This window comes from Canis lupus, chromosome 28, assembly GCF_048164855.1.
Source record: "Canis lupus baileyi chromosome 28, mCanLup2.hap1, whole genome shotgun sequence".
NCBI lineage: Eukaryota > Metazoa > Chordata > Mammalia > Carnivora > Canidae > Canis > Canis lupus.
This window is the reverse complement of record NC_132865.1, coordinates 26,162,440-26,189,159: the sequence shown is the minus strand read 5'-3', so window position 1 is coordinate 26,189,159 and position 26,720 is coordinate 26,162,440. Positions and strand designations below refer to the sequence as shown.

The window sequence follows — 26,720 nt, the reverse complement described above, 5'->3', positions numbered from 1 at the left end:
GGAGCATTCTAAGCAAAAAGGTCAGGCCTATTTTTGAATAGCAGCCTAAATCACAAAGTTCCTTTTTCTCTCCCAAACCTCATTTTTCTTACATGGAATTTTTTACTTCTACCAGCTTGTCCAGAGAGCTGGTACAAGAGTAGAAAGATGAGAACAGGGGATGAATCAGAATCAGAATCAGAATCAGATGGTGGAATTAAATTCATAAAGGGGTTCTTGTTAATGTTCCCCACAAATAGCTAATTACTAGTTACAATGATATGTGGTAAATGTTAAGGACATGAATGTGTATGAATGAGGAAATGAATCTGCAGAATGCCCCTAAGCTACATAGAAACAAGGAGCAACTCTTCATCTGAGGAGAGGCCACTTAGGGATCAACAGAAGCTGCCATTCAGAGTCACCTGCTGTTATTTTGAATCTATACACATCTTAGCAGAGAAGCACCAAGAAAAACATGCCCACCATGAACCAGCACTTCAATGGCTTACTGGCTAGTCTTGGGTTATCAGAGTAAGGGATTTTGTATAAGGGTTCAAAGTTCATCTATTTATTTTGAACATAATAAAAATATATATGCATTTTTCTTTACCAAAATAGACATATCTTAATTCTTTGATTTTATTTCTACATTTTAAATGTATGGATGCTAAAACATATTTGATGTTTCCTAGCCTGGAAATACACACACCTGACAGTGCACTGCCTGATATTTTGATCTACAGAGGGGGTTCCAATTGGGGCTACAAAATCTTTATGTTTGGCACAATGATGCCCCCTCCAAGATGTACTTATTCTAACTCCCAGAACCAGCAAATATGTCACCTTTAATGGAAAAAGGCATTTTGATTATCCAAGTGAGCACAATCTAATCACATGACTCATCAGAAATGGAGAATCTTTCCCAGCTATAAGAGATGTGACTATAGAAGAATGATCAGAGATATGCTTTAAAGTTGGAGGAGGAAAGGGTCCATAAACCAGAGTATGCAGGCAAACTCTAAAAGCTGGAAAACTTAAAGAAGTGGATTCTGCTCTAGAGCCTCCCCCCAAAAAAAGAAATTCAGCCCTACCACCACCGTGATTTTTGCCCAGTGACATCCATGTCAAACTCTGACCTTCAGATTGTATGAGTTTAATAGAGTCAATGCTCCTCACTTGTTTCTTTATTAACCTCACTCCTTATTCTAGATTTCTTTTTTTAATTCCTTCATCCTGAGCATCTAGCTTCATTTTCTCCTCTGACCCTTCTGTTCCCTGTTTCTAAGTACTCCATCTCTCTGGTTCTTCTCCCTTCTTGCACTCCTACCTTTCTTCCATTTGACCCCCACTCCTCTGTTTTAATCTCCTAATCTCTCTGCTGGCAACTATCAACTCCATCTCTACATTTACTTGTTTTTTTACCTAACCTGAAGTATTGTAAATCTACCCTCAACTGGTGGGGCAGGGAGAGATAGCAGATAATAGCAGTCTTGGTAACAATATTCTTAAAGGAATGTCTTCCTTCCTCCATGCCAAATTCAAGCACAAATCATCAAAATGCTAATAGGCCAAAGGGGAACAGAGTATATTTCAAATAATTCTGAGTGTATTAACAAATAGAAATAATTCATAGTGACCACATTTCATTATTGGAATGCATGGCAAGGTAATTTGAGACATTAATTTTGTTTTGTCCTTAGTAAGACTCAAAGGAATGAGGGCTCTCCTTCTGGGATTCATCTTAGAAAGGTCAATTCTTTGCTAGGATAGCCTAGGATAACCTTGGAGGTTAAAAACAAAGGTAGAGAGACACCTGAAAAACCACCACCCAGGCTTTTGTTTGGGTGCTTGGGCTAATTGAAGGGCTGTTAGAAAGATAAATGCTGAAACTTGAGGAGGAGAAGTAGGTTAAAGATGGGTTTGGGAGTTTTGAGGGGAGTTCCCAGAGTGCCCCAGACTTGTGTCTCAGAGTAGGCAGTTAGTTAAATTCCAACAGGACACCTGGAGCCCAGCAATGAGGAAGTCATGGCCAGCTATCAGGAAAGTCAGAGGCCTGTCCTGGCAGCACTCCACAAGAAGCCAGATCAAACCAGTGAGGCCCAAGATGGTGGACACCATGTCAGGAAACCCCCGTCCAAATAAGGAAGAAAAGTCCAAAACTGCTTCCAAAAAATCCCTGCCCCAAGTAAGGAATATTCCACTCCCTAGTTTGCAACAGTCAATAGAAGATAGAAACCCAAACTCCAGGGTGTGCAGCTCTCTCTTTGGGTCACCTTCTCTAACATCTGGTGAATATACTTTAGCTTTAATGAACTTTCCCACTTGTGTTACTTATCCACTGCGTTGTGTCTGTCCTTGAATTCTTTCCCATGAGGAGATCAATAACCTTCAGCAATATCTTTATGATGGGCTGGGCCAAGGCCCCAGGGTCTCCCCAGTTCACTGGCAACATGCCCACAGGGGAGAGCCCCTCCAATGAGACAGCATTTTGATGCCTGAGAGACAAAATTAAGTCATAGCTTTTTAGCCATAACAAAAGATTCCTGTACACACACCTGGCCCCTCAAAGGAACCGTGCAGGGTTGGACACAGAGACCTCAGGAGTACCCAGGCTGGAGCAAGATGAGGGACTGGAAATGCACTTGGAGGAGGAAGACAGAAACTGCGAGGACCCCATACATCCCTAGGAACTGGGCTGGGGACTCTCAAAACCTGGCTGAGGTGAAATTTCTCACTATTTTGTCAAACTGCAGGCCTGAGTCAGAATTAATTTAGAACATATAATGTATTTAGACCATGAAGAGACTTTTCCAATATCTTTTCTCAGATGTCACTTCTTCATAGGCTTTCCCAAACCTAGAACTGTACCCTACCTCACGCTTCCTATCCTATACTTTTTTCCTTAGTACCTTTCACTAACATATTTTAAATCTTGCTTATTGTCTGTCTCTGCTTGCCATGAAGGCAAAGATTTTGGCTGTTTTTGTGTTCTGCTGAATCCCCAGTGCTTAAGATAATGATTCATGGTACCTGATTCATGGTAGACAGCCTGGGAATATTTGTTAAATGGATAAATGTTTAACCTGTGTCATAGAATGGAGAAATTCCTAGCTGCTAGAAATGCAAAAGTTGCTAGAATCTTGTTTTCAGGGAGGCTTAGTATATTAACAAAACAATTTAATTAATATAAAATTCATGGTAGCTTGGCACCCAATCAAGTCTGACCCAATTACAGAATTATCTTTTTAAAAAATTTCAGCTCTTCCCCTCTCTTATTCCTCATTGATATGAAGGCAAACCTACCTCCAGATCACTAGTCCTCCTCCAACAAAGAAAAACCTTTATTCAAGAAACAAAGTCCTCCTCTCCAAAACCCCTCTTTTTCCAGCCAGTACTCCTCCTAAGCACCAAAGTAACATTTATCTGTATATTATTTCTGAGAAGTTCTAAACTCAAAAGGACTAGAAATTTAGATTAAATCATGTATAACCAGTTTCTGTATAATGAAGCCATTTCCAAATTGTAGAAGGCTCAAATGTGCAGTGATTTCCAGAACATCATAGGGTCAGAATTTATATCTGTATTTTGTGCACTGCTAAAAATGAAGTAGAAACTAATAAATTCCTGTTGACTGATTAATTCTTAACAACATATGCCATTTCTGGAAGAAAAAAAAAGCTTTTCTTCAAAAAGAGACCTAAACATGCTCAGTGTCAAATGAATCGGTGTGATACAACTTTCTGGAATTTTCATGCTGTTCAGGGCTATACCCAAGAAGCAAAACTAAATTCCCAGAATCAAATCAACAGTAATAGGACAGCTGTTAACACATTCTGCACATTGCTAGGGCTGCCAACTCAGCTTTCTAATAGCTGAAAATCTTATCATCATCTTCAATGTCTCAGAGCACCCCAGGCACATCCTTACTCCCAGGCCCAGGAAAAGGGGATCTTACCTGGTGAAGGTTTTATCTTTCTGAATAAGCTGCTCTGGTGCCCAAATAATCTCCACTACTGAAATGTTGTCCAGATTCATCTCTTCTCAGAGATCTATAATGCACTTTCTTTTCTGGTGAAAAATGATTGAGGGGAAAATTTTTAGTGTAGATTTTCACTTTGAGAATGAAATTCCAACATTTTCTTAATTTAAGAATGATCTATTCAGGCAGGTATACATTAGCTATTTACTAAACTGGCATTTTTCAGGATTATTTATTATAATTGCAGAAAGCAATATTTCAAAACTAACCTAGATTTAAAAGGAACAGGTGAAAGCCATTAGGAACTGAAAAATATTAAGTTTACATATTAACTTATTAACATTAACAGTTTTATACAAAATGCCTTCATTTCAAAAGTTTTAAAAATATATTTAGCATGGAATTTATTTTTATAAGATTTTTTATTTGCTCATTTGAGGGAGAGAGAGTGCACACTTGCAAGGGGGAGGGTCAGAGGGAGGAGAAGCAGACTCCCCACTGAGTAGGGTACCCTACATGGGGCTTGTTCCCAGGATCCCCAATCATGACTTGGGCCCAAAGCAGACACTTAACTGACTGAGCCACCTAGGCACCCCTGGGATTTATTTTTTAGATTCAATATATAGTATACTTAGAAAGTAAAATTTTAGGTACCAAAACCTGAAAGATACAGGTTATTCTGAGGAAGAGGGCAAAGTTTTAATAGAAAATTAATAATGATTAATTTCCCTGCTTGTCTTCTGATTTTCTTTGTTTTCTCTTATCTCTTGTCTTAGCATATCCCATTCCCCAAACTGAAGGATTTGAAAGGAGGTGGGAAGTGATGGCTTTTAGGATCACAGGAGTATTTGTATTTGAACAAGATGATTGATTCTTTCACGAATTAAAAATAAATCTATCAAATGAACAATAATAACCAATAGTCACAGGGCTGCCCTAAGAACTTATTAGCTTTATATATTTATATATTGTTTTTTGTTTTTTTTTTTGTTTTGTTTTGTTTTTTTATATTGTTAATACACTATCTATGGGACAAGTATTATCAGTCCTCATCTCCAGACTAACAAACTAAACCACAGAAAGTTTAAGTAACTCTGCCAGGATCACCTAGCCCCTAAGAGGTAGAGCAGGCTGGTCTTCAAATGCACTATATTGCCTCTTCATGGTGATCTTTATTTCTAACTACATTTGTCCTTCCTGAAAACTAACCCTCTCCCAAATCCTTCCCAGAGTTCTCTTATTTAAAAAAAAAAAAAATACACACTCCATTTATTATGTACCTTTCTCTTTAACTGCCCTTTTTAGCTTAAGATTCCTCTGGGGGATCCCTCCCTTTCTTAATTTTCAGTGTCTTCTTCAAAAGCAAATCCTCAAAATCCTCAAAATATGTAAGAGCAAATTCCCAAATATTTCTGTCTCTTCTTCTTCTTCCACTTCCCTCCTCCTCCTCCCAGCAGCATTTCTTTACTTGGGAAGCCTGAGTGGACTTGGTAGCTGGCTGCCACTTTCTCTTGTCTGACCAGTGAATAACTGCAATATTAATCAAGTGGGTGGAAAGTGATTCTAGAGTAGTTGATATCAGTTAGCAATCCTGACTAAAAATTCTGGTAAAGTTCCTGCCAAAATTTTCCAGGATGGTAGACAGTGAGAAGAAAACTTTTAATATGTTTTTGAATAGCAAACATATATACGGCACTTACTATGTGCCAGATAGTATTCTAAGTGCTTAATATAGATTAATTCATTTAAGCCTCACAGCAAACCTATGAATTTGGTACTATTGTTCCTCATTTCACAGATGGAAACATTGGAGCTATTAATTAGCCTACAACTTTAAAAAAAAACAAGAGAACCAGCATTTGGACTCAAGTTGTCTAGCTCTAAGGCCTGTCTACTTAATTACTATGCCACCCTAAGGCATTTGAATACTGTAAAGTTAGATACAACTACATATTTAATATAAAAACAGTGTTTACATTTGAATTTGTCCCTCCTGCACTAAAAGTGAATACCATAAGTCTATAAATCCAAGTTGATTCATTCTATTCCATTATTCTGATTACACAAGATTGTGATGAGAACATTTGCTATTATATATAAAAATAAGGCATTTCAATTTCACTCATACAATAGATGTATAATCTTTTCTTGACTTTATCTATTCATAATAAAAGTGAAATTAGGGATCCCTGGGTGGCACAGCGGTTAAGCGCCTGCCTTTGGCCCAGGGCGTGATCCTGGAGACCCGGGATCGAATCCCACATCAGGCTCTTGGTGCATGGAGCCTGCTTCTCCCTCTGCCTATGTCTCTGCCTCTCTCTTTCTCTCTGTGACTATCATAAATAATAAAAAAAATAAATAAAAATAAATAAAAGTGAAATTATACTGAATCTCTCCATTGTACAAAATAAAGTACATATTGTGAAGTTTCTATTAGTAAACATATACCATTATTTATGTCAGATGTCTAAATTAGCAATCCTTTATTATTTCTTCATTGGAAATACAATTTGGCAAACAAATTTTTCCTATAGGAACTGGAACTTTATCTCCCACCATTTAAAATAAGTGTGTGTGTGTGTGTGTTGCAGTAATTTATTTTGTTTCTGGTAGACTATGTCAATTTGCCATTGTGAAGAGCACAGTACCCTCCACACTCTGGATTTACCTGTGCTTTATTTTTTCCTTTGGCACTCACCACTGTTGAACCTACTCTATATATCATTTATTATCAATTTGTTGTCTGTCCTTCAAAATCTATGTTCCATCAGAGTAGAAATTTGTGGCTGTTTTGCTTACTGCTGCATCCTCAGCACTAGAACATATGTACCTGGCACATAGTAGAGATTGAATAAATGTTTAGTAAAGGAATAAATATCAATCTCTGAAAAAAATCTCTGCAACATCTTTTCCCAGTCCCAGCCCCCGAAATCATACCTTTGGGAAAGATACTGTATGAACAAAGTGACAGTTCTATTCTTTCTGAGTGTGAAAGACTGCATATGAACTCGAAGTCTTATGGAGCCCTGGGAATTGGATGGATTGGTCTTGCAATCTCCCTGTAGTACAAATGGTTCCTGTTAACCTCCTTAATGGAGGTAGGGGGCTGGGGGTTAGTCTCATTAAGATCTTTTGACATAGTGATTTGTCATATAATTCAAGATTTAGTTTTGCCTGATAATGAAATTAATCCCCATTATTCGCAGATTCCATACTTGCAAATTTCCCTACTTGTTAGGGAAATTTATTTCATGGTCATTCACAATAATATATATCAAATACGGTATCTAAATGCTAACACACCAAACACATACTGATCACTTAACAAAAATGTGAACAGGAACTTAAACTTTTATTTCCCCTAGGAGTGATGGTTCAGTATTCACCAAACCACTGTTTCTGGTAACTATGTAGAACCTAACTAATGCAAATAACACAAATCCACTATATCTCCCCCGGAGTTCTCCAGAATGGTTCCCTTTCTGACCTTGGAAATGTTATCTCTGGGTTTCTCACAATAAGCACATGTTCTCATTCCAGTCTTGTGGAATCTTTCTTGGAGACAGTATACATTTATAGAAAGCCATGTATGAGCAATCAGTATTTCTGAGTTCAGCCCTGCTCCCCCAATCTGGAGAATCATACTGAAGAAATTATTTAACATTTCCTGATAGAGCTTCCTGATCTATGGAATGTTTTCCTCACCTGAAAGGAAGAACTTCAAAGTTGTTTCATGTGCCTATATGTGAGGTATTTTTCAAGTTGAACAATGTTTTCTTTTTCCTTCAGATCTCAGGGTATCTTAAATAAATTTTGTGGAACACCACTGTTAACAAATCTTAGGGATTTTATCTTTGAGTTCCAGAGGTAAGAAGAGACTTCTCTTTAATAAATGGAACACTGCTACTCCCAGAATGTCCTGTCATTGTATAACCTTGCCTAACATCAGAAACTGCCTTTCAACTTCCTTCCTCCTAGGAAGCAGTCCCACAGTCCAGTCTCTCTAACTCAAGTGTCCAGTTGAGAACAGGAAGACCAACTAGTACTAAGGAGAATCCTAGCTGGTGACTCAATAGATCTGAGATCTCATATGCCATTACTCAATTCTGTCCCTGAACGTAAGTCATTTCATATCTTTGGTCATCAGTTCCTTCACTTCTAAGCAATTCTTATTAGATGACAATTATGAAACTGCCCCGCATATTATATAAAATAACTTGCATATAGTTAAACACAAATGCAAACAATACCAACAAATACAGAAAAGAAAGCATATTCCTTTTCCCTCATCAATCTTATATTAGTTTCCTAGGGTTGCCTTAAAAAATACCATAGACTAAAAACAAAACAAAAACAAAAACAAAAAAAACCATAGACTGGGTGACTTAAACAACAGAAATTTATTTTCTCACAGTTGTGGAGACTAGGTCTAAGATAAAGGTTTCAGTAGGTTTGATTTCTTCTGAGAGCTCTCTCCTTAGCTTGCAGATGGCCACCTTCTTGCTGTGTGTTCATATGCTTGTCTCTCCATGCATCCTAGTCCCTTCTTATGAGAATGTTAGTTATAAAGGATAAGGGCCTACCCTAATGACCTCATTAAAGGTCAAAAGGACCTTTTTAAAGGTCCCTATCTCCAAATACACTCACATTATGAAGTACTGAGGGTTAGGGCTTTAGTATTAGAATTTGGAGAGGGGAGGGGAAAATTAGTCCATAATATATGCCATCAATCTCTCAAAATTGTGCCAAATTTTAGTTTGCTTTATATTTGGACCATGAATTCTTTATAGAGTTTTTTTTCCCAGAAACTTCTAATTATCTTTGGCTTGCTTTTTGAGAAAAGTGACTATCTAATACTGTGCTCTCCCCTTTTCCATTCACAGATGTTATTCACCACTATAATTTTGTACTCCAGTTCTGTGTCAGCTTCTGCTCCCAGAGAATCCCATCAGTATAACATCTTCAAGTAATGTTTATTTTTTATTTGAGAAAAGAACCCTAGGATTTAAATTTTATAACACAAGTGTGAACTATTTGTTCTCATAGGTGATTGCTGCTTATATTGATTATACAATCTGGGTTCAAAGTTATGTCCCCACAGAACTTCAAGGGTCTTGCTCTATGGTGTTCTAGCATCCAGTTTTGCTGAGAAGCCTGATCATAATCTGATTCTCGTTCCTTTGTAGCTAGCCTATTTTTGTTTGTTGTTGTCCCCATCTCTGAAAGCCTTTAGGGTTTCATCTTTATCCTCAATGCTTTTACATTTCACTAGGCTGTCCGGGCCTGGTTGTTTTTCATTCATTGTATTTGGAGGTCACTTTTGATTTATTACTAATGTCTTCTGCTCCTTCCCATGCATTTTCTCTACTTTCTCTTTCTGAAACTCTAAAGTCTATGTCTTCCAGGCCTATCCCCATGCTCTTATATTTTCTGCTGTTTTTGTTTCCTGGAAGATATTTTCCATTCTACCTTCTATATCTCCAAATTTGATCTTTAGCCATGACCAATACGTTATTTTTCACCTTGGCAAACATTTTTAGTTTTCAAGAATGCAACTATTTTCTCATTGCTCCTTTTTAAATATCAGGATATTTGTTCTGGTTTTTATTACTGCAATAGCCTCTTAGATGTCCCTAAGGATACCAATTAGCAATTCAAAAAACAGTTCTGTACTATTCCTTGTATAATCTGTTTCCTCTTGAATCAGTTGTTGAGTGTTTACCTTGGACTTTCTCTTTTGTTTCCTCTCAAATGTCTGGTAGATATTTGTTCATATTCATGAATAAAGGACTACACTGATTTGTATCTGTAAAATAGCTGGTCCTGTGGACACAGGCTTTTACATTAATAGTGCATGGGAGGAAATAGCCATGCTGCCCTCAAATCCCCTAAACTACTAACACAAGGAGAGTCATACTCTGAGAGTAGGGTGGGATGGCCTTTCTTTCTCTCCACCTCTATTATTAGGCTCTACTCTGCCCCTCTCCCCAGCCCTATATTCACCCTATGGGCTCTTCCCAGGCAAATCTACTCTGCTTAAGTAGTTCTCTGAGCAGCTCTACCTGGGACAAATGCAGCAGCTGCTGCAAAATGTTAGGGCCCTCTGACCTTTGTGCTGTTGCCTCTGTGCCTGGATCCTCTTGTGAGCTCCATGGGGAGAATAGTCCTGTCTCTGCTAGCTTCTGGAATGTGTATTCTGAGCTGTGTTTTTCTCCATTCTAGGTTATGTGTCTACGTAACCTCATTTGCATTCCACATCCCAGAAATTATTTAAAATCTCAAGTTTGCTGATTGCAACTACTTTTATCTTTCATGCTGCAAAGATTTTTTTCTTTTTATCTTTATTAGCTCTTCACTGAAGAGTGCAAACATACGTGCCCGACTATATGACTATAAGTGAGCCAGCCCTGATGGCTGCATGTAATCCTGACCCCTGTTTGGGGATTAAGGGTGAGCATTTAACTGAAGCCAGAACAATGAAGAGTTTTGCAGTCAGAATTGAGAAAGGGAAGTGGGTCTCTGGTTGATAGATATCTTAGTTTATTTAGGCTGTTGTAACAACACAACACAGACCTAGTAGTTTATAAACAATAGATATTTTGTTTCTCACAGTTTTGGAGGCTGGAAATCCAAGACCAGGGTGCCAGCATGATCAGGTTCTGGTGAGGACCCTCTTCCAAGGTTGCAGACTGCTGAACTTCTTTCTCACTCTGCCAAAACACAGTGGCGGGGAGGGGAAATCTCTCAGGGGCCTCTTTTATGAGGGCACTAATCCCATTCATAATGACTCCACCTTCAGGTCCTAATTATCCCTCACAGACCTCCACCTCCTAAAACCATTACCTTGGGCATTAGGTTTTCCACATGAATTTGGGTGTGTGTGTGTGTGTGTGTGTGTGTGAGATACAAACATTTGATCTACAGCAATAGATTGTGAGGGGAAACCATCAGGAATTTGGGGACCTGGAGGCGGGGAGAAGCACCATGTTGCCAACTGTGAGCACTAGAGAAAGAGAGTAAGACACTGAGAGACAAACCTGAAGGAAGCCCAGCTACATTTCCTTCTCGGTTTCCCAAGAAAGGAAACAAGGTGTCTTGGGACACCCCTGTAGGCTATAACAAATGTCTGATTTACATTAGCCCTGTGTGAATTTCTATCATAGTAAGGGAGCCAGAAATCATGCACTACCTTGGCCCTCTTGGAGGGTGTTACTCTGGTTGGCTGCTGGGGGAAAAGTGCAAGAAGGGTTAGACCAGGAGGCCCGAGTTTCACCCACAGTGCAGTGATGGCCATGCCCTTGACCTCTGCAAATAATAAAGCCCTCCCTTGTAAAACGAGGAGAAAGTAGGAGTAAGATGGAGGCTCTTTCCTCGTGGCTTAATTTTCAAGGTTCTGTCAACAAACTTAGGGGGAGGGGTGCAACATATGTTCCCAACTTCCCATAGAGGTCATTTCTTTCTAACTCTCAAAAAGAAACACTATGTAACTTTAAACATGTATCAGCTTTGTTACGTTCAAAAATGGTAAAATGTTCACTAGGAAACAAAAATAAAACCCACCATCATTTTGTTCAAATGGTACGTACTGGTGTCCCCTCACTCCCAGATTTTTAACTTCCTTTGGCCGTTTTGTGTAGCCTTTAGAAAGCAGCTTTCCCACTTAAAAACTAGTTCTTTCCTGTAACTCCACATTTTCTCCTCCCTAATTTATCTCTTCTCCAATTTTACATTTTATTAAAGCTTTTACTTTGGGGGAATTGCTGCCTTCCTTACTTGGAGAGATTTAAGAGATAATTCTAAACTACTCCCCACAGATAAGATCAAGAACTTCAAAATAAAAACTCAGTTTCTTCAAACCCACATTACACCCTTTTGGTGAAAAACAAAAACAAAAACAAAACAAAAAAAACCAAAAAACCCTTGAGGGCAGAACCCAAGCCATTAAGCAGATGGTTTTTTACCCTGTGCTTACAACCGGGGAGGGGCTCAGGACCCTGGTTACGAGGAAACGTGAAACAGGAACCGGATGAAAGAGACCTTGTAAGTAACCGTAACTCTTTCCCCTGCACCGTCGGGAGCGTGCGTGGGCAGTTTCTCTAGCGACCTACGACTGAAGTCTTCAACTGTTTGACAAGACCCGAAGCAGGAAGCTGCAGCAAAAGCAGCCTTGGGGTTTCCAGCAGCTTCGTCAGGGGCACTGCAGGCTTCACCTCCCGGCTACCTCACGCGGCTTCGTACGCGGAGCCCCGGGGGCGGGGGCGGGGGCGGGGGCGGGGGCGGGGGCGGGGCGGGGGCGGGGCGGGGGCGGGGCGGGGGCGGGGGCGGGGCTCGCTCGCGCTGCCGGCCCCGGCGCCGCCTCCTCCCTGGGCCGCGGGCGCTCCCGGGGGCGTCTCCTCAGGCTCGGGAGTTCGCCTGGGTGGTCCCGGGAACGACGCGCAACAGCTTTCTGAGCTCAGAGTGTGGTAAAATACTCTGGGCGTTTGTGATCTGAGGGACCTTGAAGAAGTCATCTTTGGTTTTTTTAAAATCTATTGTGACAAAAATCCGAGCCAGGCAGGAGTCGAACCTACAATCTTCTGATCCGTAGTCAGACGCGTTATCCATTGCGCCACTGGCCCTCCACGGGGAGAGGGGCCGAGGGGACGTACAGATCACAGAGCGGCAAGGCCACTCTCGACAGCTGCCCCCGAAATAGGGTAGTAACGGAAGATGGCGTCGGACTCTGAGTCCCGGGACCACCAGCCCGGGACACGCGAGCAGGGGGGACCCTTCCCCCGTCCGTCAGAATCCCGCGGAGGGTAGCCGCGTTGTCTTTCTGCGCACGCGCGAAACAATACACAGTCACTCCCTTCCCCTCCCCCGGTCCCCGAATACGCATGCGCTATTCGACCTCCAACCAGTGGCTGTGCCTGCTCGGGTTCTTGAGTTTGAATCTCAAGGGGCAGAGGCGGTTCGCCTGTCCCTTCGATAGCTCAGCTGGTAGAGCGGAGGACTGTAGCTGACTTCCTGGCAAGAGGCATCCTTAGGTCGCTGGTTCGATTCCGGCTCGAAGGAGACGCTGGTTTTTTTTTTGTTTGTTTGTTTTTAGCCGACTTTTTATAATTTATGGCCCATGCCACGAGTTCCCCTTCCCTAATACACATACCATTCCAACGAACAGTTGGAAATGCTTGCCCTTTCGCTCCCGGTTTGGCCTACGGCAGTAGGCCCCGTGCGGAGTCTTTTGTGAATCCCCCAAGCGGGGACCCATCGTCCTCGTAACAATCGGCGCGGGGAGTCTGCGCTCGGCGGGGCGGCCGCGGGTCACCGCCTCCTGCTGGTCTCTACGTCGTCTCCGGCGTTTGCGAGTCCCCGAGCGCGCGGAGAAGGCCCCCGAGCCAGCCGCCGGCGCCTCTCAGAGCTCTGCGGAGCGCGGCCAGCGCGCGAGCTCGCTCCGGCTGCCGTGGGGGGCGTTCGCTGGAAGAGTAGCTGGGGATCAACCATCCACGAAAGAAACGCGGTCGGAAGCACGCAAAGCTTAGAAAGTAACAATTATGAAGAGCAGCCAGCCCGGCGCCACCCCGCTCCCTTCGATAGCTCAGCTGGTAGAGCGGAGGACTGTAGGCGCCGTGCCCGTGGCCATCCTTAGGTCGCTGGTTCGATTCCGGCTCGAAGGAGAGGGGTGGTTGCTTTTGTTCCTTTGGCCTTAGCTGTAAAGCAAGATCAAGAACATCCGAAAAATATATATTTATATATATATTATTTTCTTTTTTTTCTAAATGCTCTGACCTCTCTCTAGAGGAAGAGATAACCGGCCGTGCCCAGCGGTGGGGGATTAGCTCAAATGGTAGAGCGCTCGCTTAGCATGCGAGAGGTAGCGGGATCGATGCCCGCATCCTCCAATTGCTCTCCTTTTTCTTTTTTTTTTTTTTTCTCTCTTGTAATTTTCCTTTCGATTCTCCTTCAACTCGAGGTAGAACTTGAAGTCCGCCATTGGGAGGGCGAGCTTGAGGTCAGCGCTCCCTAAAACTTCCCAGACAAGGGATAACGGGTGCCGACAGAGTTTATTCTGACAACTTAAAAATTTTAAACCCATTTAGTTGGGGAAGTTCACGAAATTGGTTCTTTTTCTGTACAAAAATGGCTGCAGACGGCGGTTATGTGTGTTGCCCCTGTCTTTGTGATTTGTGATCGATCGCTGCGCTTCCAGGGCCCCACCTGGTACTGAACAGCCCATATGTAGGGGGGCCGACAGAAAAGCAAAACAACACAAAAGACACGGAACTTGGATAAGGATGCTGACTCCCTGACTCTTGCGTTGAGGCGAGGAAGCGAGAACTATTGGGCTACGTCTCAACTGAGTTCAGTGGGGTGCCCAGCTGTGGGCAGATCCACCAGGATAGGACAGAGCAAGGGGTACCTGAAGAGAGGTGAGGAAGTGAAGGGCAGGGTTCTAATGCCATTTTCCTCCTGGGAAGCAACTTCGGAGAATTGGAGACCAGCACTGAAAAGGAATTATTGGAGAAAAAAAAAAAAAAAAAAGATCTATTTAGGGCTGATTCTGAGCTAATCTATTTTGTTAAACAAAGACAAGACAAAAACGAGCAAAATAAATACACACATAATCACCGAAAGATTCAGAAATTGAACAGAACATACACAAAGGCTTTTCTGGTAATAAATTCTCCCTATTCTAATTTACTAGAAGATAGCCATTGTTGAAACCACACTGCAGTCCCCAACACAAAACATACATTTTCAAAGACAAAGGGGAAAATATTATCGTTTTTGAGGCTTACAATTAACAAATGACAATTCTTTTATCTCGTGTTCCTTTTAGTGTTCTAGGCAACCTGTACATTTTTGTTGCCACTGTGTATGACCTGCTGCATTTTATTGGTATGCTTTTCATTTTCTATGGCAGTCTCCATTTTTATCTCATTTTACTCTTTTCAGTAAAGTCTTTAATTGAATGTATAGTGATTCATTTAAAATATATCATTATTTTCATGAAAACAAATTTACGGAGTAGAAAAAGGAATCCTTTTATCAGATAATATGTCCCAATTTCCAGTTAAGATTATGAGTGCTGTCACTGGCTGCCTGGAGGAGCTGGCCAGTAAAATTACAAATGACTATAAGATCAAGAAATGGATAATGAGTGGAAGGAATGCTCCCAAGATCCAGGTAGAGATCACATATTTGGGGCAAGTGAGCTGGGCAAGAACTTAAACAACATCTCAGGATCAGCACCTCAGGTGTGGAATGGAATTCATGCCAAAAGTCCAAAGTTATAAGCTGAGGGGCACTGTTGCATAGCACTTAATCATGTGGACTGTGAAATCTGATGGCCTTTCTTAGCTTTCACATTTCCTAGCTGGGTGACATTGGACAAGTTGCTTGACATGTTGGTACTTCAGTTTCCTTGTTTGTCAAATAGGGGTCAAATAATAATGGTACCTACTTATAATTGAGAAGTAACATGTAAAGCCCTTATTACAGGCTTTACGTATATATGTGTATATAAAAACATTAACTGTTACCAGTGTACGTGATCAGTACTATAAAGGGAAGGCCTGGAGGGAATATTCTGAGGGTTTGCATGTGTGTTCATACAAATATATGTGGAAGTGCAGGAAAAAGATGCTTGGATCTACTGTGGAGGGAAAATAGAACAATCCTAAAAATACAAAATGATAGTTAAATAAATTATGGTATGACCATATAATGGAGTATATATAACCATTGAAATTATACTTAAGAACTATTGATGCAGGAAATGTTAACCAAATGTTAAGCTAATTAATTTGGTACAGGGCAATGTAAACAATACCAATACAAACAAGCATTAATTATCTGAAGAAAAGGCTTAAGAACACATTAAAATAATAATAGCAGTGACCTTTTGATAGTAGCATTACTGTGATCTTTTTCTTCTTTAAACTTTAAAAATATTGTATAATTTCTTCAGTAAACATTTATAAGTTTTAATTGAAAATATAGGCACATTTTAAAAAATTAACAGCTAACAACACTTCCTATAAGCCAACCACAGTTCTAGTTACTTTACATGTATTAACTCATATACATTTCTCATAAAGGAAACACTAGGCCCAGATGGTTTCCGTGGTGAATTCTATCGAACAGTAAAGGAAAAAATAATACCAATTATACTCAGACGTTCAGAAAATTGAGAGGGAATGCTGTCCAACTTAATCTATGAAGCCAACCTTATCCTGATCCCCAAACCAGGCAAAGACATTATTTAAAAAAGAAAACTATAAACCAGTATCCTTCATAAACATAAAGGCAAAAATTTTAAACGAAATTTTAGCCAGTTAAATCCAACAACACATAAAAAAGAAAGTGCATCATGACCAAATGGGATTTATTCCAAAAATACAAGACTGGTTCAACATTCAAAAATCAACATAATTCATCATTGTAAACAGGCTAAGGAAGAGTAACCACATGATCATTTCAGCAGATGTAGAAAAAGCATTTGACAAAATTCAATATCCACTCCTGATTTTGAAATTATCAGCAAACTTGGAAGGGAACTTCTTCAACCTGACAAAGGGCTTCCATGAAAAACACACAGTTAGCATTATACTTAGTATGAATGCTTTTCTCCCAAAATCAGGAACAAAGCAAAGATCTCCATTCTTAGGTTTTTTTAGCCAGTACAATAAGGCAAGAAAAATGAAGTAGAAGACCTCCAGATTGGAAAGGAGGAAGTAAAACTATCTCTATTCACAGAAATATCATTTTTTAAAATATTGATTACATGTTGAAATAATAGTTTATATTTGGGGAGTGTTAAATAAAATATATTAATAACATTATTATCATCTGTTTCTGTTTTTTAATGTGGCTACTAGAAATTTAGAACTATATATATGTCTCATATTTGTCACTCACATCTTATTTATATTGGACAGTTAGAGAGGTAGGTAGGGGCCAGATCATATCAGGCCTTAGAGACCACAGTGAAGATTAATGTTTTTATACCACAGGTAACAGGATCAAGGTGGGATTTTTTTTTTCTTTTTTTTTAAGGTGGGATTTAAATAGGGAGTGACATATGAGGAACAGATAGCAGAAAGCAGTAATAAATTCCAAAAAATCAATCAGGAGGCTGTAGGTGGAGGGAAGATGAAGAGGGTTGTGTAACTGAAGGGTAGGGTGAAGAGGGCCTAGAGTTCAGGCATGACCATTGGGAAGGCCTTAGGCTAAAGTATTTGCTACTTGTTGGGACTGTCACTATTCATTTCTGGCATGTGAATTATGCCAAGAAATGTTCAGAGAAAAGTAAAATATGTTAATTTTCTAACATAGCTTCAGAGATTATTCACGATGAATTAAAACGTATAAATGTATAAAAAACAGATTTGGAGGAGTAATTATTTTATCTTTATTTTGTAGATGTCATGAGTTGAGTCCTTGGTGTAAGAAGATTGCAAAAGTCCTTTTACTGGAAAGAGACTTCTGGGTTATATTTTTTCAGGTAACTTGTAAAGTTGGTTAGAAAATGCTTTTCTAGATCATACCTTGAGCCCCAGAATACCAGAGGAAATAACATACTATACATATGTGGTCAGATGAGTTATACCTAGCAGGACTAATCAACAGAGCCTGGCTCTTGGAACACCAGCTCATCTAAATCTTAAATGAAATGCTGCCTTATCCCCACTGTTCATGTATTTAAGTTCTCACTAATAGAGGGAAGGAGGGAGGGAAAGAGAGATGGATGGATAGATATAGATGGATAACAGATGGATATTGCAGGGAAGAATTAATAATCTCACTGTCTTAGTTTAAGAGGAACTGGTCTGTACAATATTAAGCAATGGCCTTTGTTTTGGCATGGAATTATAGTGATATTCAAGAGATATAACTGGTGCTGGAGCTGAGCTGAAAGTCCTGGTTCACTCATGCCCTGGTGCTCCAGGCTAACTAAACCTCCTTGTTAAGCAGTCCCTAATTCTCTGCTTCCACAATCACACCCCCTGGCGTCCTTTCCCCGGCTTAGTGATTTAGTCAGCCACTAACTTTCTCACTTCTGATTGGTACAAGAAGGAAGAATTCTCCTTCCTCTCTACCTTAGATGCTGACCTAGAAGAAAGATCAGCATTCTAGTTACTTTTGCTTTTTCCAGCAGGGTTTCACTCTCTAACTGCTTTGCTTTAAACTTTATCAATTTTTACTTCTTTTTAGCTTCACCTTCCATTTGACCATAAGTCCACTGCTCTATTTGATGAATGACTAGCTCCTTGAGCTAAGCCTTGGTTATTTTCCAAGTACCTGGATTTGCAATTACCTATGCTAAAGAGACAAAGAGAACATGGGTAAATTAAATGCCGAGAACAAAAATAACTAACTAAATAAATACATACATACATACATACATAAATAAATAAATAAAATAAATGCTGAGAACACTCTGGAATCCTCAGGAAAGTTGGCCCTACTGATGCTGAGTCCCTAGAACTCTTCTGATGCCTCATACTCCCGGAATTGTCTCTTTTGTTTTGCAAGTTGGAATGAAGAGTTGATGTTGCTCTTGTAATTATTCTGGGGTGAGAAATTCATATTATTCTGACCAGGAAGTATAAAACTCACTGAAAGAAGGGGATCCTGTTCCTACTGGAGAATCTTTTAAATAACTCTTTTAAATACACTCCAGTTTCCCCCCAAGATTTTTTTAATTTTTTTTTTAATTTTTATTTATTTATGATAGTCACAGAGAGAGAGAGAGGCGCAGAGACACAGGCAGAGGGAGAAGCAGGCTCCATGCACCGGGAGCCCGATGTGGGATTCGATCCCGGGTCTCCAGGATCGCGCCCTGGGCCAAAGGCAGGCGCCAAACCGCTGCGCCACCCAGGGATCCCCCAAGATTTTTTTATATCACATATTCATTTATGTCTCATGGTAACCACTAGTCATATATGGTTGTTTAGACATAAGTATAAATTACAGAAAATTAAAAACTCAGATTTCAAGTTGCATTATACACTTTCCAAGTACTCAATAGCCACCTGTGGCTAGAAGTTAGTACAGATATAGAACATTTACATCATTGCAGAAAATTCTAATGGGTAGTGTGCTGTAGAGCATGGGTGTGGTATAGCTTAGTGGGTGAGGTCATCTGCTCTGTAGGCAAAAGATGTGTCTCTGAATCTGCTTCATAACTAGCAGCCATATTACTGAGCAACTACTTTGCTGAGCTACAGTTGGCTCAATGGAAATGATAATGCCTATTGTAAGAAGTGATTAGTACTCTATACGTATTTATTATATTTGTTGTGGCAGTACACAGTTGGTCCTTGAACAATGTGGAGGTTAGGGATGCTAATCCCCATGCAAGTTGAAAATCTGTATATAATTTTTGACTCCTCCAAAATTTAACTACTAATATCCTACTGTTGCCCAGAAGCCTTACTGATAACATAAATAATAAATAAACATATTTTCTGTTGTATGTATTATATACTATATTCTTACAATGAAGTAAGCTAGATTAAAGAAAATGTTATTAAGAAAATTATAAAGAAGAGAAAGTACACTTATAGTACTGTGCTACAAAATAAATCCATATATGTTATTGTTCAAGGGTCAACTATAGTACTAAAAAGAACAGATTTTAGAACCCCTTTTTTTCCTTACCGGGGAGAACACACTGAAATCCACATTTCACTCTTATTCTCTGTCTCCTGAAGTCTGGGTCCATTTGGCCTGGTAGCTAGATGTTGAAAGAGGTCAAAAGTCTTTTCTTTCTGCTATCATGCCTTAATTCCAAGTCTGCTGTTGGGCATATAGTCAGGTTCTTAAGGACCTATCTTGCTTCCCCTGACTTATCTGGGGGATTTGGAAACTGCTGGTCCTTCAGGAAGTAAGAGCAGATTTGGTTTTGTTTCAGCTTCTCAATGTGTGTAAACATACCGTTGCCCTAGTTTGGTAGGACTTAGGAATGGGGGACAATTGGGGCTTCCAACTAAACCAACTCCCCATGTAATTGTCCCCAATTGGTTTCAATCTCCTGTTCTAATTGTGGGGTGGGAGTTTGAGAAGGGGAGAAAGTTGTGCATCACTCCTGTACAGTCCAGGATACCTTCAGGAGACTAATCTGGTTTTTATGTCTCTGTGGAGGTGCAAATCCACTCCAAATCCCAGAGTCTTCACGTTGATTGCAAATCTGATGCAGTTTCAGACTTTCCCTATCTTTCAGACTCTGTGAATGATTTGGGAGCAGACTAAAATTTTCTTGTTTTTCCCTAGAGCAGAGTGCTACTTCCATGTCTCACTCTCCGTTCACATGCTCACCCCATGGACTGCTGGTCTCTGAGAGTGGGGAGGAGCAGAGAATGGAGAAAAGAGTATAGAGGGGGAAAGTGATAATAACCCATCAACTTGACTTTTAGTCCTGTGAATTTCTTGCTAGTTTGCTGGGTCACCTCCTAGCGGCAGTTCTAAGAAAAAGTATAAAGCAAGAAAGAAAAACAGAGGACAGGATAGGGATCAACTTTACATCAAATAATTGAATTGAAGACTATCAATGTCAAAATTAATATTTCAAAGGTTTTTCTTTTTTCCCTACAAATATTGTTAAGCTAGGTTATGAATACCACTGACTCACAGATTAAAAAAAATTGAAATTCAGCTAGGTTGAGGTCAGTTTCCCAAGACCACAAAGCGAGATAGACATAGAAGGTGGATTAGAAGGACTGTCTCCTGACTCACTGTGCAGCTCTCACTGCATCATTGATGGTTGCTCAGACTCAGAGCATCTGAGTCACCCCTGTGGATTCTAATTCACAGCCTCAGAGTCCCTTTCCTCCTTTCCTTCCCCACTGCCATTGCCCAGTGCCAGGGCATCATGACCCCTAACCTAGACTATTGGCAACAACCTCCCATCTGGTCTTTATCTAGGTCACCTGCACTCTAATTTATCCCAACCACCACTGTGAGACTAATCTAACTAATGCACAGCTCTCATGGAAACATTTCTGTGAGAAACTTTCAACAACTTCCTGTTGCCTAATTTATTAAGTGTTAAAAACTCTGTAGCCCAATATTTGTGTCCTGCCAATGTGCCAGCAGCATGCTCTGCACTCCAGCCCAAAGCATCACATGCTCTGAGCATTCCCCGCACTCCACACTCCTGTGCCTTACTGTCTTTGCTTGGTACCTTCCCTTGGAAAACCCCAACTATGCCCCCCACCTAACTCTACATCCATTCATCTAAATTCTCAGTGGATCAGTACAAATACCACCCACCCATGAACCCCTCCTGAGTATCCCAACTCTGAAATTCTGTAGCTCTTTATCACATTTTGTTTTGTGCTATGGTTCTGTATATAAATGTCTTGTTTCTGCTGTTAAACTGAGCTCCTTGAGCTCAATCCACAGAACTACGCTTGTCTTTCAATCTACAGGGCTAATCACAGTGGGGACACATAATGAACAGTCAATGAGTATTTTTTGAAAGAATGAATTCCTTTAATAAGCATAGGCTCAGCTACATTGTACATTATTAAAGTGCTTTTCCTTAGATTGAAGAGTCTTTTACTGTAGAATCTTTATCTTTCCTAGAAAATAACTCACATCCTGCATTCACCTGCCTATACTAGGTGAACTGTATTAACTCAGTAAAAAAAAAAGTGTCACCAATTCCCTTTTTTATTGGAGTTGCTAAATAGATATTGAAAGGAATAACAAGATTCTCTCCTAAGATGCCTGAAATGTTTATGAATACATGTAACTTATTATTAGTTAATAGAGCTTATTAGATTCTCAATAAGCTCTCACTGCACACAGCAATGAGACCATAGATAACCAGTCACACTGGCCTACTCTTTACTGGTGACTAAGTACACACTGGTGATATATTGACAAAATGTGTTCACTCTTTGAATATTTTTAGATCAAGGATAAACAGACCTTCACATTCATCTCATATAAACGTATATGTATCTCTTTTTCATTTTTTATCTTATTTTTAATTTTTAAATAACTATATATTGATGAAACAGTTCTTTCACAAAATCCTGGCAAATATCAGGATTTCTATTTATGACTCAAGAGCAGACCAAGAATATTAGAAATGACCAGGGAAACTATCATTTGAAAAATCCACTTGGAGAAGGAGGCAAATGAAAAGAGGTGTAGTAGTATTTCAGACCAGTTAAAACCCAGGTATGGAAGCATTTTCACTTCAGTTGGCAATAGCACTGACATCTGTTCCCACTTTATGGAAAAATGAAATAATGGGTCTGCTACCCCACATGCCAGTTATTACTTCATTATTGATTATTGCTGCAAACTAAATTTAAACTTTAAAAGATTGCCAAGTTTTCTTTGTGTTTTTGGTGTGAGGAGGGGGTTGTAGGTGTACAGGATGAAAGAGGGGGTTAAGGAGGAGGGAGAATGATGCAGAAGAAAAAAGTACTAGAATTTTATTCACAACTTTTTTTTTTTTTTTAATGGGATCATCAACCAGTGTTTGGATTTTTTTTCATAGATACTCTTATGGTGAAAGGGGTTGAAATCAGTGGTTAAACTGGAATTTTTCTTAGACCATAACTCTTAGCAAAGATGAAAAAATCAATGTCAAGCAAGTCTTTTTAGATGATTGCCTTTGTAAAGCCAGGAGAATGATTTTCAGGACAAATTTTGTTGGTTTTCACTTAAGACAGTACGATCATGCTACTTTGGGTCCCTTGCTGCCTAAACTCTCAGGACAGAAATGGCATTCATCATCCAGTTAGATTCTTGGGCTATGTTCTCTCCAGTCCTGGAGAAATCCGTCACCGCGTTCTTACTGAGCGCTCACAGAGGGCATGGCTCAGTGACTAGGCATGCACATTTGCATTTGTTGTGACAACTGTCAGCTTCAAACTCCCTCTCCTCACAACCCTGTCTAAATGGGGTTTGTAATCCTTCTTCCCACCCACTCTCTTCACTCCCTGGGGCAGGAATGTTGGCTCCTGTTCCCTGTCACCTGTCAGAATCCGTCCTCCTGTCACTGGCTTATATGGACAAGTCAGCCCGCTGTCACGTGACCCCCCCCCCCCCACCACCACCACCACCACTGCTAAAAACAGCTCCGGCTCCCCCTGTGAACCTGGGCCTGAAACAATGTCTTCCACCGAAAAAACCATAAAGGACACTTGATCACCCAATCCTTGGAATTATTTCCAGGAAACGCTTGCAGAACCATCCGGAGCACCCTTTCCCTGGCAGCGCACAAGGGGACGGCCGGGAGATGAGCGCATCTTTGAATTATAAGTCTTTTTCTAAAGAGCAGCAGACCATGGATAACTTGGAGAAGCAACTCATCTGTCCTATCTGCTTAGAGATGTTCACGAAACCTGTGGTTATTCTCCCCTGTCAGCATAACCTGTGTAGGAAATGTGCCAGTGATATTTTCCAGGTAGGTTTGTTTGGAATTTAAGGGGTAAAAACAGAGTCTCTTTTCTCTGAATCAAGTGCTAAACTTTTAGGTGAATTCTTCTAGAAAACTTCATAAGGCTACATTCATTTTCAAGAAAAACTTTTTTTTTTAAAATGATTTGCTTTGTGCTTTGTTGCCTGCCTCCTCCTTACTCCCAAATCTAGTTTTACTTAAATACTAAGAATCATATTTGTTTAAAAAAACAAACAAAACTCAGTTCATTGAATCTGCTTCAAATTGTAAATGAATTGCTGCCCAAGACATTCATGTTGGAGTTTCTGGCTGGAACTTTTGGTTGTGAAAACATTGGATGGAAAACTGCCTCGTGCTGAAAATGGTACATTTGACTGTGGGTAAGTCCTGTATTTTAGGACCTCTTGCTGATAAGGCCCTAAGGGATTCTCTTATGGCCAGCTTAAAGTAGAAGTTGATGTTGTTTGTAGTAACCAAGAGTGAGAAGAAGTCTCAGAAAAAGCTATCTGTGGCATTACTCAATTCCTCTTTCCTTGCTTGGCAAGAACAGGCTTCTAACCCGTATTTGCCCACAAGAGGAGGCACCACTGTGGCATCAGGGGGCCGATTTCGCTGCCCATCCTGTAGACACGAAGTGGTCCTGGACAGACATGGGATATATGGCCTTCAGAGGAACCTGCTGGTGGAAAATATCATTGACATCTACAAGCAGGAATCCACCAGGTACTGTTCCTCCATGTGGCAAACCCATTTGAAGCTTGCTTTTGCCTATTTGTTTGTTTGTTCTAATGGATTAATATGCCAAATGCTTGTTTGCCAATCACAGACATTGTTTTATAGGAAAATGTTTTCTAAGTGAGGCCTTCCCAATGAGAGAATTGCTTACAGAAGGGGAAGGGAGCTGGTGCCCAAGACTTTATATCAACTCAATAATGAAGTAATTCATTAACACTAATCCATTCAGTAATACTGAAAGAGGCATGATGCATTCCACCCCTCTAAGCCTTGTAATAATGTATGTTTTAGACATCTCTTCACTTTTCCACAGGTCCTTTGTAGCTCCAGATTCTATGCAGTAGAAAACTTACAGTACAAAACTTTAAAGAAAACTAATAAAAATGGCATTTTCCAAAAAAAGTCCAGTTCCTAGTTTGGACAATCTCACCTGAAAATTGTCTAGATGATCCTATTAAAAACAAAATATAGTTAGTCATGGTATGGAAGTTGCAAAGCAATGCAGAGTCCTGTCCTTTAGCAAGTTAAAGTTTAGAGACCTGGGGGCCGGGGGGTGGGGAGAGATGGCACTCAGGTTTTTCTAGTCTCTAGATTGTATTTGCCTCACACTCTTAGCACTCACCTGTTGATTGATTGATACTCAATACGTGCATCCATTCACTAAAAAAAAGAAAAAAAAAGGCTTCTTCCTCATTATATCACATTGGCTATAGAGTTCCTTTCCTAGAGACAACAAACACTGCAGGAGTTCATTCCTAGAAGGCGTGGTGTGAAGAGCCCTTTCTCAATTATACACAGGTCGGTCCAATCCACAGAGCTTGATAGCAATATTGAGACCATCTGGAAATGAGCTCATTGTGATTCTTATTAGGAGACATGTATTTATGGAACATCTGCAGGGCTCTAAGAGCCTTGCAGTCTTAGAAGGAAAGCTGTTCTATAAATCTAACATATAATTATTATAATCATTATGGCTATTAGTTCCTGCTTAAGATTCAAACTAAATTAGATAGTGCCAGGATCTAGATGGATTTGGGGAAGAAGAGTAATTTCCAATGACATATTGCAGAGCACAGAGTCAGCTATTTCCCTGGCTTCCAGAATCTCCGGAGAAGAAGGAAAGTGCTATTGTTGCTGCTGTTACTTCACAGATCTGATCTGATTGTATTATGTTATGCAAATACACATATTGTCTCTTAAAAAAAACAGTCAATTAATAACCCAGACAATTATTAAGAGTGCTTATATAACAACCAATCCAATGTCTAGTACAGTGTCTTGCATAGAATTGTTACTCTGTAAGTGCCAGCTGATGAAGCAACACCCCAAGCTTCTTACATGTTCTACTTATTGCAATAATTTCGTTTTACTACTTGCTACAGTGAGAGCTTGAAACATGGGAAATAATAGCAATAATGTTATGAAATCCAGATAAGAAGAGATGTTAAAACTTGCAGCATAAGCAAAACCACAAAGGTGAAGAAACCATATAGAAGAAATGAACCAAATTTCCAACAATGAAGCTCATAACTCCATGCCCTAGTGGTGTTTTTCAGATTATCAGGTTCTTATGCTGTTATTTCTTGAACCCGAGACCTGCCTTTGGGACATCTTTTACTTGATGGCAAAAGCAGGCATTGATACTTGGGCATAAACCCAAGGGCAGCTTCGCCAGCCCAGAACCCTGGGCTTCCTTAGAATAACCTTGGCTATACAGAGTGAGATGAATCTATCTCTGGCTCACCATCATCGGGGACAGAGGAGAGGGCCTGGTCAACTCTGACCTCCCACAGAAAGACTAGAGATTGTACATCTCAAAAACACCTGGCCTTCTTACCTGGAATTCTGCATGGTGCTGAACTAGCCCAGTTTGGGGAGTTGACAAGAGAAGGAATTTATTTTGCTATTATTAATCATAAAAGCTATAATAATTAACTTTATAATAAGTAAAAATAAGATGTACCGTCTGTGTCAACTGTTCAGGGTGCTTTACATATGAATCATGTATAATTCTTTTTCAAAAAAAATACTTTATTTATTCATAAGAAACACAGAGAGAGGCAGAGACATAGGCAGAGGGAGAAGCGGACTCCCCAGAAGGAGCCCGATGTGGGACTCGATCCTAAGACCCCGGGATCAGTCATGACCTGAGCCAAATGCAGACGCTCAACCACGGAGCCACCTAGGTGCCCCTCATGTATGATTCTTTAATTCTCACAAAAATCTCATGATTGTGATTATTATTACCTGATTAAAAATTCTGAGTATTTCACTGAAGCTAACTCCTATACATCATTTAAACATTCAAATAGGGGATCCCTGGGTGGCACAGCGGTTTGGTGCCTGCCTTTGGCCCAGGGCACGATCCTGGAGACCCGGGATTGAATCCCACATCGGGCTCCCGGTGCATGGAGCCTGCTTCTCCCTCTGCCTCTCTCTCTCTGTGTGACTATCATAAATAAATGAAAATTAAAAAAAAAATTCAGATAGTACTACAAGACCTCTAATGAGGCCTCCCCAACTCTCTCTCCACTCCCCAGAGGCAACCACTTTTCATTGTTTTAGCTGTTTTTCTGCTATCACCCAGTGACATCTACACACTACTCCTATACTCCCATT

The 26,720-nt window shown here is 40.2% G+C and overlaps 2 protein-coding genes and 4 non-coding genes across 36 annotated transcripts in view; 4 read left to right on the top strand and 2 right to left on the bottom strand.

Annotated features, from left to right (window-relative positions):
- Nucleotides 1–13,760, bottom strand: part of LOC140620331 (uncharacterized) — a 228,710-nt gene extending 214,950 nt beyond the window's left edge. For 18 of the 23 annotated variants that reach the window (XR_012020111.1, XR_012020110.1, XR_012020117.1 and 15 more), the window contains exons 1-3: nt 11,923–12,224; nt 10,572–10,671; nt 3,938–4,050 (exon numbers count right to left, since the gene is read on the bottom strand). Coding sequence is in view for 6 of the 23 variants with exons in the window: in XM_072804477.1 (XP_072660578.1) it covers nt 3,938–4,017 (80 nt within the window). In the remaining 17 variants the exon portion in view is untranslated. The other 5 variants (XR_012020116.1, XR_012020112.1, XM_072804478.1 and 2 more) reach the window with 5 other exon arrangements.
- On the bottom strand, nt 12,507–12,579 carry TRNAR-ACG (transfer RNA arginine (anticodon ACG)). The gene has a single exon. It is a non-coding gene; the product is annotated as a tRNA-Arg (tRNA).
- Nucleotides 12,923–13,015, top strand: TRNAY-GUA (transfer RNA tyrosine (anticodon GUA)). Its single transcript has 2 exons — nt 12,923–12,959; nt 12,980–13,015. It is a non-coding gene; the product is annotated as a tRNA-Tyr (tRNA).
- TRNAY-GUA (transfer RNA tyrosine (anticodon GUA)) lies at nt 13,528–13,617 on the top strand. The gene is given in 2 exon segments: nt 13,528–13,564; nt 13,582–13,617. It is a non-coding gene; the product is annotated as a tRNA-Tyr (tRNA).
- A 9-nt stretch (nt 13,761–13,769) lies between the features above and the next one.
- On the top strand, nt 13,770–13,842 carry TRNAA-AGC (transfer RNA alanine (anticodon AGC)). The gene has a single exon. It is a non-coding gene; the product is annotated as a tRNA-Ala (tRNA).
- Nucleotides 13,843–23,003: 9,161 nt separating this feature from the next.
- Nucleotides 23,004–26,720, top strand: part of TRIM55 (tripartite motif containing 55) — a 44,843-nt gene continuing 41,126 nt past the window's right edge. For all 9 annotated transcript variants that reach the window (XM_072804422.1, XM_072804414.1, XM_072804416.1 and 6 more), the window contains exons 1-2: nt 23,004–23,372; nt 23,917–24,089. In XM_072804422.1, the coding sequence (XP_072660523.1) occupies nt 23,205–23,372; nt 23,917–24,089 (341 nt within the window). In that variant the 5' untranslated portion in view covers nt 23,004–23,204. The remainder of the gene's footprint in view (nt 23,373–23,916; nt 24,090–26,720) is intronic.